Source organism: Gnatocerus cornutus, unplaced genomic scaffold (genome assembly GCF_029298725.1).
Source record: "Gnatocerus cornutus isolate USDA-ARS CGAHR unplaced genomic scaffold, icGnaCorn1.1 ctg00000023.1, whole genome shotgun sequence".
NCBI classification, from domain to species: Eukaryota; Metazoa; Arthropoda; class Insecta; order Coleoptera; family Tenebrionidae; genus Gnatocerus; species Gnatocerus cornutus.
The window spans coordinates 2,230,007-2,245,298 of NW_028275375.1; the positions used below are offsets into that span (position 1 = coordinate 2,230,007).

Genomic DNA, 15,292 nt, shown 5'->3' on the forward strand with positions numbered 1-15,292 from the left:
ACTAAAAGATCCTTAGCCAAACTCGGCGAAATATTTAAGAGCGGTCCAGAGAAGTTTTTGCTTGTGCGAATAAATTTCACTCCGCGATTCATTTCCGTCACAATCGATAACTGAGCGGCGATGTAAGAAAATAATAATTTGGACACGTCTTTTCTCGATGATCGTTAACCCAGTGGAATAAACCTCCTGTCGAAGAACCTCCGCCTGTTGGTGACGTACTGTGACGAGGTGTTGTGCTTCCACTTGGTTAACCGCGAAGAATAGCCCATAATAACATCCATCCAGGGATCGGACTAAGCCAGTTAGGGGTGTTTGTAGTGCGTGAGTTGCACAGTATTGCATCTGGCATCGGCATTGTTTGCATGCGCACTTTTCCCACAAAATCTCCATCGGCAAAACGCTTCTTCCAGGTCTCGTCCATCAACCGAGTGCTGCGAAATTTGGCTTCGCAGAAGGAGCAGCAAGCCTCTGCCCAGAACGAGAGCGTCTACGACAAATTACGGATGTTCAATGGGCAAACTCCCGGCTGGGCATGGTACCCTGGGACGCCCACCGCGCCACATCTCGGCCTGCCGCCGGCGCCCACCGCCCTCACCGCCCAGATTTCCAGGGATGATCTACAGAAGCGAGGTGAATTTTTGAGAAATGTTTAATTAAATTGGCTGCGCTCATATGTATTTGTATAAAACCGTAATTTCAACTGGTGTTTATTTTCGCCGGCTATAAAAGTGAATTCAGTGGAAAACATAGACGGCCCAATTAAAATAAACCGAATTTAATTAATCAAAAACCGTTCCGTTCATTCATAAATTATCTCAATGTGCAAACAACATGCATTTTGTGTTTACACGGCAACATTTCGAATTAAATTCAATGCGCATTGCAAATTACACGGCACGAACGCTCATTAATATCCTAAATTATTATAACCGGATATTACATCTGAATGCCATAAAGGGTTGCAGCCCTACAGGGTGTTGTGGTCAGACAAGTGATAGAATATTTAAGCAGGAATTTATTCATTAGGCACAAACCACGCCGCTGCTCCGACTGTTCTTTCACAGTGCTATCCAGTAAATACCGTAAAATTTTAAATTTCATTCGTAAACAGTACAAATATGCTAAATTTCAAAAATTTAGAGCAAAAAACAATATTCAAAAAAAATTTTTTTGGAAACAAACCAAAAATTTCCACAACTTTCTATTAAATACCGTAATTTTGTCAGTATTCCACTTAAAACATTAAAATTGGGAGATTTTACTACCTCTGATTTGCTTATTAATTGGACCAAAGTCCAAATTTTTATGACAAAAAAAAGATTTTTATTCTGAAAACGAAGCAAATATTCCCCATTTTTGCCATTAAATACCGTAACTTTATCAGTTTTCATCCTAAAACATTAAAATTTAGAGGTTTTACTACCTTTTTTAACAATTAGGCCAAATTTCAAATTTTCAAGGCAAGAAAGAAAGTTTTTAAAAATTTTCATTTTGTAAACGAACCAAAAATTCCCTCTTCTTTCCATTAAATACCGAAAACGCCGTAACTTTATCAGTTTTCATCCTAAAACAGTAAAATTTGGAGGTTTTATTACCTTTGACGTGTATATCAGTTGGGCCAAATTCCAAATTTTTAGAGCAAAGAATCGAGATTGTAAAAATTTTTATTTTGAAAATGGACCAAAAATTTCTTTTTCTTTCCATTAAATGCGGTAATTTTGTCAGTTTTTATCCTAAAACAGTGAAATTTGAGGGTTTTATTACCTTTGACTTGTTAATAAATTTGACTAAATTTGGAACAAAAAATTGAATTATTAAAAATTTTTATTTTTTAAGCGATCCAAAAATTCTCTCTAGTTTATATTAAATACCGTAATTCTGTCAGTTTTCATCTTAAAAGGTTAAAATTTAAAGATTTTACTTCTTTTGACCTGTTTATCAATTGGATCAGATTCCAAATTTTTCGAGCAAAAAATAAAAATTAAAAAAAAAAATTATAGTAAATACCGTAACTTTGTTAGTCTTTAATCGAAAACATTGAAATTTCGAGGTTTTACTACTTTCGACTTGATAATCAAATGTGGTAAATTTCAAAATTTTAGAGCAAAAAACAAAATTTAAAAGAAAATCATGTCATAAATGGACCAAAAATTCTCTTTACTTTCTATTAAATACCGTAACTTTGTCAGTTTGGATCATAAAACAACAAAATTTGGAGCTTTTACTACTTTTGACGTGTATACCAATTAGGCTAAAATCCAAATTTTTAGACCCAAAACAAGAGTTTTTCAAATTTTTTTTAAACGGACCAAAAGTCCGCAGCTCTTTCTATTAAACACCGTAACTTTGTCAGTTTTTATCATAAAACAACCAAATTTGAGGTTTTTACTACTTTTGACGTGTTTATCAGTTAGGAAAAATTTCAAATTTTTAGAACAAGAAATAGATTTAAAAAAAAAATTGTAATCGGACCAAAAATTCGCGTTACCTTTTATTAAATACCGTAATTTTGTTAGTTTTTTCCTAAAACATTGAAATTTGGAGGTTTGATTAATTACCTTTGACATGTTTATGGATTGAACTAAAGTACCAAAATTTCAGAGCAATAAATCGAGTTTTTAGAAATTTTCATTTTGTAAATGAACCAAAAGTATTAAGTACCGTAACTTTGGCAGTTTTTATAGTAAAACATTAAAATTTAAAGGTTTTAATGCCTTTGACTTATTTATCAATTGGGCTAAAATCCAAATTTTTAGAGCAAAAAAATAAAGTTTTTAAAAATTTTCGTTTTGTAACGGACCAAAAATTTGCACCACTTTCTATTAAATACCGTAACTTTGTCAGTTTTTATTCTAAAATGACGAAATTTTGGACGTTTACTACTTTTGACGTGTTTAATAGTTGGACCGATTTCCAAATTTTAAGAGCAAGAAATGGAATTTTTGAAATTTTCATTTTATAAACGGAACAAAAATTTCCTTAACTTTTGATGAAATACCGTAACTTTGTCAGTTTCCCCCCTAAAACAGTAAAATTCGGAGGTTGTTCAATTTGCGCCTTACTTATCAGCTGGGCCAAATTCCAACATTTTAGTGCAAAAAATAGAATTTAAAAAAAAATATTTTGAAGACGAATTAAAAGTTTCCACCACTTTCTATTTCACATTTGAATGCCATAAAGGGTCGGGACCCTACAGGGCGTTGTGGTCAGACAAGTGATAGAATATTTGAGTTGGAATTTATTCATTATGCAAAAAAGACGGCGCAGCTCCGACCATTTCAAAGTGCATTTCAACGGTAAATTATCCTCGCAAGTCTCCCTTCTCTTTTTGCAGCCAAAGTTCTAATCCACAACAAAAAATTAATCACTCTTCAGTTGCCATTTGGAATTTAATATGTATAGAGAAGGTGGCCCCTAAATTCGATGGACCTCGCTTTTTTCGCGGCCCTCGCTTTTTTGATGTGTAGAATTCCGGAAATTTCCCCGATTTTTCCGTTTGGCAAAAATCGTGGTAATAAACCGGTATTTTGTTTAGAGGTGAGCGGTCTTTATGGCGCTCCCGCGGAGGTCTCGGAGGCAGGAAAGATAAAATAATTTAGTTTGCAAGGGGCGGTCGTTTCAAAATGAACATAACTTCCGTGCGAGTGAACTTTTGCTGCCCAATCTAAACCGGTAATTGTGTTAGCGGTAAATTTCATCGTAACACTCGACAAGCCAGGCCCGGCTCCATTAAAATTCGCAAAAAACACCCTGGCAAGCCGCCCGGAAAACAATTCCCGACAAGAACCTGATTAAAGCCGAAACGCTCCGTCTGATGACACCCGATCCGCGGGCGAAAGCGGTCAACTAATCGTAGCGAAAAAATCGCCGAAATCTAAAATTATGCAAATTCCTCGCTCGTTGCGAGATTCGTCGGTGGAAAACATAAACAGGAGGGAGAGGGAACAGGATCAGAAGATGAAATAAAACAAGGAGAATGAAATGGCGAGGGTGGATATGAAATGGGGTGGAGTTTACAGAAGCGGAAGTAAATAGGGACGCGCACACAGGGTGGGAAATGCACGACGTTAACTTTCCTGGTGCCGGCGTTCCTCGACTACGCGCGTTCTGTTTTTGGCCAATTTCTCCATGTTTTTAATGAAAACACCACGATCGACGCAAAAAATCGAGGGTTTCTTATACACAACGCCGCTTTCTTATTCCAGCAGACGCAATGCACGAAAACACGTCCGATGGAAATTCCGAACACAATTCTTCAGGCGACGAGGATTCCCAACTACGCCTGAGATTGAAGAGGAAGCTGCAGAGGAACAGGACGTCTTTCACCAACGAGCAGATCGATAGTCTGGAGAAAGGTAAAATTGCAATTTTATAAAATATCGCGCGTCCATCAATCCGCGTTTTTAATTCATTTAGATCGGTGATAAATTTTTAACTAGATATTGACAAATGGTGACGCGTCCCCGAACGGAATAAAATGAAATTGTAATTTGTAGCTCATTTCATGAAGTGATTTCGACTGAAATTTCTTGTTTCAGAGTTCGAGCGCACGCATTACCCCGACGTTTTCGCCAGGGAGCGTCTTGCAGAGAAAATTGGATTACCTGAGGCACGTATCCAGGTAACAATTTTTTTCACAAAAATCAGTAGGAACTTAGTATAGTTAAGAGTGTGGTAATTAAATATTACTGAGGAACGATCAAAGTTCCTGCTGGAGAGTCTTTCATAGGAGAGCGGGGCAATTGGATAAGTAGCGTGGATGGCGAATGAAAAGCGCTTTCTGTTAATTACTCTGAACACCGAAAAACTGTGAAATTTGAGACTTTTTACACCTTTTGAGTTGTTTTATAAACTGTCCTAAATTTCATAATTTTACACCCAAAAAAACAGGTTTTTAGAAATTTTTACTCTGATGCAAAAATTTACAGTACTTTCTATTAAAAAACTGCCGTAAAATTGTCAGTTTTCATCCCAAAACAGTAAAATTTGGAGACTATTTTGGTTGGGCCTTGCTAAACAACTGTGACAAATTTCCAAATTTTAGAGCAAAAAATTCAGTTTTTAAAAATTTTCACTTTGTAAACGGACCAAAAATTCCCTCTACTTTCTATTAAATACCGTAACTTTGTCAGTTTTCGTTCTAAAACATTAAAATTTGGAGGTTTTACTTCTTTTGGCGTTTTTATAAATTGAGGCAAATTCCAAAATTTTAGAGCAAAAATTAGATTTTTTTGGAACTTTTGTTTTGAAGACGAACCAAAAACTTCTGTTTTTTATTACATTCTGTAGTTTTACGAGTTTTGGTCTTAAAACCGTAAAATTTTGTGGTTTTATAACATTTTACTTGTTTATCAATTAGGCTAAAATCCAAATTTTTAGAACAAGAATTAGATTTTTTTGGAATTTTTGCTTTGAAGACGAACCAAGAATTTTTTCTATTTTTTATTAAATTCCGTAATTTTACTAGTTTTGGTCCTAAAGCAGTGAAATTTATACATTTTCCTACTTTGCATTTGTTTATCGACGGGGCTAAATTCCAAAATTTTAAAGCAAGAATTAAGATTTTTTTGTAATTTTTGTTTTGAAGACGAACTAAATATTTTCACTTTAATAATTTTAATAATCCGTAATTTTACTAGTTTTACTCCTCAAACACTGAAATTTGGAGGTTTTATCGACTTTTTACTTGCTGATCAATTGAGCTAAATTCCAAAATTTTAGAGCAAAAATTGAATTTTTGTTGGAACTTTTGTTTTGAAGACGAACCAAAAACTTCTTCTATTTATTATTACATTTTGTAGTTTTACTAGTTTTGGTCTTAAAACCGTAAAATTTGGTGGTTTTTACTACTTTTTACTTGTTTATCTATTGGGCTAAAATCCAAAATTTTAGAACAAGAATTAGATTTTTTTTGAATTTTTGCTTTGAATACGAACCAAGAATTTTTTCAATTTTTTATTAAATTCCGTAATTTTACTAGTTTTGGTCCTAAAGCAGTGAAATTAATACATTTTCCTACTTTGCATTTGTTTATTGACTGGGCTAAATTCCAAAATTTTAAAGCAAGAATTACATTTTTTTTGCAATTTTTGTTTTGAAGATGAACTAAACATTTTCACTTTTTTAATAATTCGTAATTTTACTAGTTTTACTCCTCAAACACTGAAATTTGAAGGTTTTATCGACTTTTTACTTGCTGATTAATTGGGCTAAATTCCAAAATTTTAGAGCAAAAATTGAATTTTTGTTGGAACTTTTGTTTTGAAGACGAACCAAAAACTTCTTCTATTTATTATTACATTTTGTAGTTTTACTAGTTTTGGTCTTAAAACCGTAAAATTTGGTGGTTTTACTACTTTTTACTTGTTTATCTATTGGGCTAAAATCCAAAATTTTAGAACAAGAATTAGATTTTTTTTGAATTTTTGCTTTGAATACGAACCAAGAATTTTTTCAATTTTTTATTAAATTCCGTAATTTTACTAGTTTTGGTCCTAAAGCAGTGAAATTAATACATTTTCCTACTTTGCATTTGTTTATTGACTGGGCTAAATTCCAAAATTTTAAAGCAAGAATTACATTTTATTTGCAATTTTTGTTTTGAAGATGAACTAAACATTTTCACTTTTTTAATAATTCGTAATTTTACTAGTTTTACTCCTCAAACACTGAAATTTGAAGGTTTTATCGACTTTTTACTTGCTGATTAATTAGGCTAAATTCCAAAATTTTAGAGCAAAAATTGAATTTCTGTTGGAACTTTTGTTTTGAAGACGAACCAAAAACTTCTTCTATTTATTATTACATTTTGTAGTTTTACTAGTTTTGGTCTTAAAACCGTAAAATTTGGTGGTTTTACTACTTTTTACTTGTTTATCAATTGGGCTAAAATCCAAAATTTTAGAACAAGAATTAGATTGTTTTTGAATTTTTGCTTTGAATACGAACCAAGAATTTTTTCTATTTTTTATTAAATTCCGTAATTTTACTAGTTTTGGTCCTAAAGCAGTGAAATATATACAATTTCCTACTTTGCATTTGTTTATTGACTGGGCTAAATTCCAAAATTTTAGAACAAGAATTAGATTTTTTTGGAATTTTTGCTTTGAAGACGAACCAAGAATTTTTTCTATTTTTTATTAAATTCCGTAATTTTACTAGTTTTGGTCCTAAAGCAGTGAAATTAATACATTTTCCTACTTTGCATTTGTTTATCGACTGGGCTAAATTCCAAAATTTTAAAGCAAGAAATAGATTTTTTTTGCAATTTTTGTTTTGAAGATGAACTAAACATTTTCACTTTTTTAATAATTCGTAATTTTACTAGTTTTACTCCTCAAACACTGAAATTTGAAGGTTTTATCGACTTTTTACTTGTTGATCAATTGGGCTAAATTCCAAAATTTTAGAGCAAAAATTTTTTTTTTTTTGAACTTTTGTTTTGAAGACGAACCAAAAACTTCTTCTATTTTTTATTACATTCTGTAGTTTTACTAGTTTTGGTCTTAAAACCGTAAAATTTGGTGGTTTTACTACTTTTTATTTGTTTATTGAGCTAAAATCCAAGTTTTTAGAACAAGAATGAGTTTTTTTTTGGAATTTTTGCTTTGAAGACGAACCAAGATTTTTTTCTATTTTTTATTAAATTCCGTAATTTTACTAGATTTGGTCCTAAAGCAGTGAAATTTATACATTTTCCTACGTTGCATTTGCTTATCGACTGGGCTAAATTCCAAAATTTTAAAGCAAGAATTAGATTTTTTTTGCAATTTTTGTTTTGAAGACGAACTAAACATTTTCACTTTTTTATGAATCCGTAATTTTACTAGTTTTTCTCCTCAAACACTGAAAATTGGAGGTTTTACTACTTTTCACTTATTTATCTGTACTAAATTTCAAAATTTTTGAGCAAGAATTAAATTTTTTTGAATTTTTTGTTTTTCAGACGAACCAAAAATGTCTTCTATTTTTTATTAAGCTCCGTCATTTTACTAGTTTTACTCTTACACCGTTAAAATTAGGAGGTTTTACTACTTTTGACTTGTTTATCAATTGGGGTAAAATTCAAACTTTTAGAGCCAAAATTAGAGTTTTTTTAAATTTTCTAATTTGCAAACGGACCAAAAATTCGCACCACTTTCTAGTAGATCTCGTAACTTTGTCAATTTTGATCGTAAAATATTAAAATTTAGATCTTTTACTACTTTTGACCTGTTTATTAATTGGACTAAAGTTCAAAATTTTAGAGCAAAAAATACTTTTTAATTTTTTTAAATTGTGTTGATACCGTAACTTTGCCAGTTTTCATCGTATTCAGGCAGCAATTTTTTCACAAAAATCCGTTGGAACTTAGTTAAGAGTGCGTTAATTAAATATTGCTCTGGAACGAATCAAAGTTCCAGCAGGAGCGGGTCTTTTATAGAAGAGCGGTGCAATTTGGATAAGTAACGTGGATGTCGAATGAAAAGCGGCACGTAAAATGGCGCAACTCGCATGGATACTTTATCTAAATTACAGGCGGGTTTTCATCAACTGAAAGCTGTAAAACGCGCCTTTTATGTGAATATAAACACAGCGAGTTTAGAAACATGAAATGATTACGTACTTTTGTGGAGTATCTTTTGATTCCTGACGCAAAATTCGTTATTTGCACATTGCCCTTATTTGGTTTCTTTTGAGGGGCTCCAATAAGACTGTCGGCAAATAAGAGCACATATACCATTTAATAATGTGCTTCGCTTTCAATATGACGTTTAAGTGCTCGGATCGAGGGCGCTCTAATCTTTTACATCATAATATTTATCATTGCATGTAAATAGTGTGTACCCAACGGGATGGATGATGGGTTCTCTCCCCGGCAAATAGACGAGGCAGCCGAATTCGGTGTTGACGCATGTTTTCAAGCTTCGTTGGTTGCTGGTATTGATCACGCTGAGTGCCAAACCTGAATCGGATGTGTTTACGCTCGTATTTTTGCACAACGTTACGCCAAATCCGCAACGATCGCTCTCTGCTCATTTTCATCGCATATTTTCACTGAACCAACAAAAAATTCCTACCACTAAGAGGTAACACACTGGCGGAATTGTTTTTTACTACAAATTCAATCATCGCTAATAACTGAGTTAAAATATGTACCAATAATCATACTAATGCCCATTTTCTAAATCCCATAAATCACGGATTGGAGTGTAATTACAACTACAAACAAATTGAAATTTGTTCGGTGGGTGCAAATTGGGGGCTATTTTTGTTCGAAGTGCAGAGCCAACGGATTAGATAGGTTTCATTAATCAGAGAAATTTAGATTTGACTGTCTCGAGAAAGAAGATAAAAACTTCAAATTTAAAAAATACATTTATGGAAAGGTGTTTACAGAACTTTCTAATTAAAATTTGTAAAATCTTCTCCAATAATTTCTTCTTCTATAATTTTGCAACTTTGTGTCTTCAATGGAGAGTCCAAACCTAGCAAATCTTAAAAATTGGAAAAATATAACTCTTAAAATAACTAATTTACGAGAGTTAATAAAACGCTCTAATAAAGTTGCGAATTTTTAATGACCCTTTTAATTAAAAATTGTAAAATCTTTTCTGTTGCTATAATTTTGCAATTTGGTGTTTTTAATAAACAATCCAAATATAGCAAGCATATACTGAAAATTTCAGAAATATAACTCTCAAAATAACTGATTTACGGGAGTTAATAGAACGCAGTGAGAAGTTATCAATCAATTTTTAGTGGCTCTATGAATTAAAAATTGTAAAATTTTTCCAACTGTAGCTATAAATTTACAACTTATTGGAAAAATATGACATAACTAATTTACAAGGGTTAATAAACCGCTCTGATCAAATTACAAATTTTTAGTTGCTCTTTTACTTGAAAATTGTAAAATCTTTCCTTCTACAGCTTTCATTTTGTAACTCTGGGCTTTGACTAAGCAGTCCAAATCTAACAAATTCTATAAATTAAAAAAATATGACTCCCAAAAATCCCAAAATAACTAATTTACGACAGTTTACAAAATGGTCTGATAAAGTTACTAATTTTTGGTTGTTCAATTATTTAAAATTTGTAAAATCTTTCCTACTGTAACTATAATTTTACAACTTGATGTCTTAAATAAACAGTCCAAACTTAGCAAAACCTAAAATTTTAAAAAATATAACTCTTAAAATAACTAATTTACAAGAGTTAATAGAACGCTCCGATCAAGTTACTAATTTTTATTCGCTCTTTTAATTCAAAAAAATTGTAAAATCTTTCCTACTGCAGCTATAATTTTGTAATTTAGTATGTTCAATAAACAGTCCAAATCAAGCAAATCCTAAAAATTTTAAAAATATACCTTTCAAAATAACTAATTTACAAGACTTAATGGAACGCTCCAATCAAGTTACTCATTTGTAGTGGTTCTTCTAATTAAAAAAAAATGTTAAATATTTCCTATTGCAGCTACAATTTTGCAACTTGGTGTCTTGAATAAACAGTCCAAACTTAGCAAGACTAAAAATTTTGAAAAATATAACTCTCAAAATAACTAATATACGAGAGTTAATAAAGCGCCCTGATGAAGTTATCAATTTTTAGTGGCTCTATGAATTAAAAATTGTAAAATCTTTCCAACTGTAGCTATAAATTTACAACTTGGTGTCTTGCATAAACGGTTCAAATCTAGCAAATCCTAAAAATTTGAAAAATATAACTCATAAAATAACTAATTTACAAGGGTTAATAAACCGCTCTGATCAAATTAGAAATTTTTAGTTGCTCTTCTATTGAAAATTGTAAAATCTTTCCTTCTACAGCTTTCATTTTGTAACTCTGGGCTTTGACTAAGCAGTCCAAATCTAGCAAATCCTAAAAATTAAAAAATATGACTCCCAAAATAACTAATTTACGACAGTTTACAAAATGGTCTGATAAAGTTATTAATTTTTGGTTGCTCAATTATTTAAAATTTGTAAAATCATTCCTACTGTAGATATAATTTTGCAACTTGATGTCTTGAATAATAGTACAAATCTAGCAAATCCTAAAACTTTGAAAAATGTAACTATCAAAATAATTAATTTACAGGAGTAAATAGAGCGCACTGATGAAGTTATCAATTTTTAGTGGCTCTATGAATTAAAAATTGTAAAATATTTACTATTGCAGCTATAATTTTGCAACTTGGTGTCTTAAATAAACAGTCCAAAGTTAGCAAGACCAAAAATTTTGAAAAATATAACTCTCAAAATAACTAATTTACGAGAGTTAATAGAGAGCGCTCTGATAAAGTTAGAAATTTTTAGTTGCTCTTCTACTTAAAAATTGTAAAATCTTTCCTACTGCAGCTATAATTTTGTAATTTAGTGTATTGAATAAAAAGTCCAAATCTAGCAAAATCCAAAAATTTAAAAAATATAACTCTCAAAATAACTAATTTACAAGAGTTAATGGAACGCTCCGATCAAGTTAATCATTTTTAGTGGTTCTTTTAATTAAAAAAAATTGTAAAATATTTCCCATTGGAGCTACAATTTTGCAACTTGGTGTCTTGAATAAACAGTCCAAACTTAGCAAGACCAAAAACTTTGAAAAATATAACTCTCAAAATAACTAATTTACGAGAGTTAATAGAACGTAATAGAAATTGGCACTTTTAATTACAATTGGAAAATCTATCCTATTGCAGCAACGATTTTGCAACTTTGTGTCTCCAATAGACAGTCCAAAGTTAACAGAAAACTGCGAAATTTCAAGATTTCAAGCCCAAAACAAAATTTTTGGATTTTTTTTTAAACAAATCAAAATTTTACACTTTTTACAACTCGAAGAAAAGACAAGCAAAATCAAGGATTTCAAGCACCTTTTTTTTGATCTTCAATGTATACGTCATGTTGTGTACAAACAACCATCAAAGAGTATTTTTTTTTTGCTCGCGACTGTAATTAATTCGTACCGAACCGCCGAAAGTGCGTGTTTTTCGGTGGGTGTAATATTATGGTAACCCCAGAAAAGTTGTCCAAAACAGTTTTAGCTTCGCCTCCTTGACAATTAACGATCTTAGTGCTTTTGAAATTTATCTTGAAACCAATTATCGCGTCGCGATTTTAGTCCTCGTCGTGACGCCGTACACGTAGTGGCAAAAAAGGCAATTAGTCAGCTCGTTTGAAAACAACAATTGCGTATAGAGGGAATTTGAAAAAACATGGATTTCGTGTCCATCAAGCGTGTATAACGCAAACGACCATCGCAACCACGCAATATTGGCCATGTCATCGCCCTGCTACATAAATAAAACAGATGCCCACTAGGGAGGCAAATTGTCATTTTTCACTCAGTCGCAACAAATAAACGTCCACTGCATTAATCACACTGAAGGAAAAGTGGGATAAAAACGATTACGTAATGAAAGATGTGTTGGTTCCGCAGGTGTGGTTCAGCAACCGGCGGGCCAAATGGCGTCGCGAAGAAAAGCTGCGCAACCAGCGAAGGGCCGTGGATCAGGTGGGCGCCGTCAGCCCTCCGGCGTCGGCAGGTCGTCTACCCATCAACTCGGGTTTCAATTCCATGTATTCGTCAATCCCGCAGCCCATCGCTACCATGGCGGACACGTACAGGTGAGTGGAATCCGACCGGTAGCTCTGCATGAGTGTTTTTTTTTTATCTTGAATGCTTGGTCCTGAAAGCACGCGACGTCCCGCTGAGGCTAAGTGGAGGGATTCTGGCTGTCCCGGACGACAGGCTAATCCTCTGGCGGGCCGCTGACATGACGTGACCGCTGCAAGCATGTCACGTCGACTGGATTCCGACAGACACCTTTGTTTATGCGGGATTCTGATGCTGAATAACTGATAGGAGGCGGTATATTAATATACAGTGCGATCGTCTAAAAAAATTAGATAGAACGGGACTTTGTTTCATGGTTTGGGATCACTGATTAAACAATTGGAAAGTGACACTCACGAAAGTTTTGGCCTTCCTGATTTTGAAACGTTCAAATTTTTAAAAATTTTTGTTTCAAAAAATGTACTTCAAATCCACAGCTCCATTTTTTTCTTATAATTTCAAAATTAACGATTTAATTTTAATATAGTTAGTGCCGTTTTGAAGCTATTAGTGTAAGATACTATACCAATTTTTTTCAAATTTTTCTAAAAACCGTATTTTGACGCACAAATTTTTCAAATTTTATGTTCCAGAAAATAAATTTCACACACACAGCTTCATTTTTTTACCATAATTTCAACATTAACGATTCAATCTTAATATAATTAGTGCTATTTTGAAGACAACAGTAAAGGATATTACTCAGATTTTTTTCAAACTTTTTTGAACGCCGGATTTCAAATAACAAATTTTCAAAATTTATATCTCTAAAAATGTTCGGAAAATGCACAACTTTATTTTGATTCAATAATAATGAATTAATTTGAATATAACTGGTGCCTTTTTGAAGCTAATAAGGTACGACACTACTCCGATTTTTTTCAAAATTTCCAGGAAACCGGATTTCGAGACATAATTTTTTGTAAATTTAGTTTGAAGAAAATGAATTAAAAATGCACAGTTCCAGTATGGTTATCAAAATTTTAAAATTAACGAGTCAAATTTTACATAATTAGCGCTCTTTTAAAGAAAACAGTAAAAGACACTACTACAATTTTTTTTCAAAATTTTCTGGAGACCAGATTTCGATGCACAATTTTTTTTAATTTATTTTTCACAGAGTGAATTAAAAATGCAGAGCTCAATTTCTTTAACGATTTAATTTTAATATAATTAGTGCCGTTTTAAAGCCAACAGTGAAGGACAATACTCCATTTTTTTTGAAAATTTTCTAAAAGCGAAATTTCGAATAACAAATTTTTTAAATTAATTTTCTAGAAAATGTATCAAAAATGCACAGATCTAATTTGGATCTTATAATCTCCAATGTGCTAATCCAATTTTGTTATAATTAGTGCCGTTTTAAAGCCAACAATGTAGAACAACACTACTTTTTTTTTTCAAAATTTTCTGTAGACTGGATTTCCAAGCACAAATCTAAAAATTTGATTTTCAAAAAATCAAATAATGATTCATTATTTTTTTTATATTTCTAATATTTCCGATGCAATTTTTAGTTTTTTTAATTAGTGCCGTTTAAAACTAGAAATGTGACATCTAACTCAAATTTTTTTGAAAACTGGGGTTCGAATAACAAATTTTTCAAATTTTATTTTACACAAAATGATTTAAAATGCGTAGCTCCATTTCTTTTTTTATATTTTCAATAATTATGATCCTATTTTAATACAATTAGTGCCGTTTTAAAGCCAACAGTGCTGGACACTAGTCCAATTTTTTTCAAAATTTTCTGTAGACCGGATTTCGAGGCCCAAATTTTTAAAATTTGATTGTTCACAAAATGGATTAAAAATACGGAGTTCCATTTATTTTCTTATATTAATATTACCACTCCAATTTTTATGTAATTAGTGCCGTTTAGAAGCTAACGGTGAGGCATCTAACTCCAATTTTTTTTTAAATTTTTTGAAGACCAGGTTTCAAGGAAAAAAATTTTATAATTATTTTTTGTCAAAATGTATCAAAAATGCGGAGCTCGGTTTTGTTTTATCACGATCAAATTTTTATTTAATTAGTGCCGTTTTAAAACAAACAATAAAAATCTAACTACTATTATTTTCAAAAATTTCTGAAAATAGAATTTCGAATAACAAATTTCTAAAATTAATTTTTTTGAGAAGTTACCGAAAATGCACAGCTCCATTTTCTTTTTTATAATTTCCAAAGTGGTAATGCAATTTTATTTAAATTAGTGCTGTTTTAAAGACAATATTGTAAGATAATACTCCAATTTTTTTCAAAATTTTATAAAAACCGAATTTAGAAGTACAAATTTCTAAAATTTTATTTTTCACAAAATAAATTAAAAATCCGGAGCTTCAGTCTTTTCCCATATTTTCCATATTAACGATCCAATTTTAATATAATCAATGCCGTTTCAAAGAAAAAAGTAAAAAACACCACTCCAATTTTTTCCGAAGACCGGATTTTGAGGCACAAATTTTTAAAAATTATTTTTTCACAAAATTAAATTAAAATGCGGAAAGTTCCATTTCTTTTTTATATTTAATAATAACGATTAAATTTTAATAAAATTAGTTCCGTTTTAAAGAACTCAGTGTAAAACACTACACCAATTTTTTTCAAAATTTTCTAAAGACCGGATTTTGATGCACGATTTAAAAAAATTGATTTTCTTAAAAATGAACCGAAAGAGCATAGCTTCACTTCG

The 15,292-nt window shown here is 31.6% G+C and overlaps 1 protein-coding gene across 4 annotated transcripts in view; it reads left to right on the forward strand.

Moving 5' to 3' along the window:
• The window catches only part of LOC148166342 (paired box protein Pax-6-like), a 42,566-nt gene that overhangs the window by 22,166 nt on the left and 5,108 nt on the right, over window positions 1-15,292 (forward strand). For 2 of the 4 annotated variants that reach the window (XM_088048999.1, XM_088049001.1), the window contains exons 5-8: window positions 411-630; window positions 4,206-4,355; window positions 4,539-4,621; window positions 12,424-12,611. In XM_088048999.1, coding sequence (XP_087905125.1) covers window positions 411-630; window positions 4,206-4,355; window positions 4,539-4,621; window positions 12,424-12,611 — 641 coding nt within the window. The remainder of the gene's footprint in view (window positions 1-410; window positions 631-4,205; window positions 4,356-4,538; window positions 4,622-12,423; window positions 12,612-15,292) is intronic. The other 2 variants (XM_088049000.1, XM_088049002.1) reach the window with 2 other exon arrangements.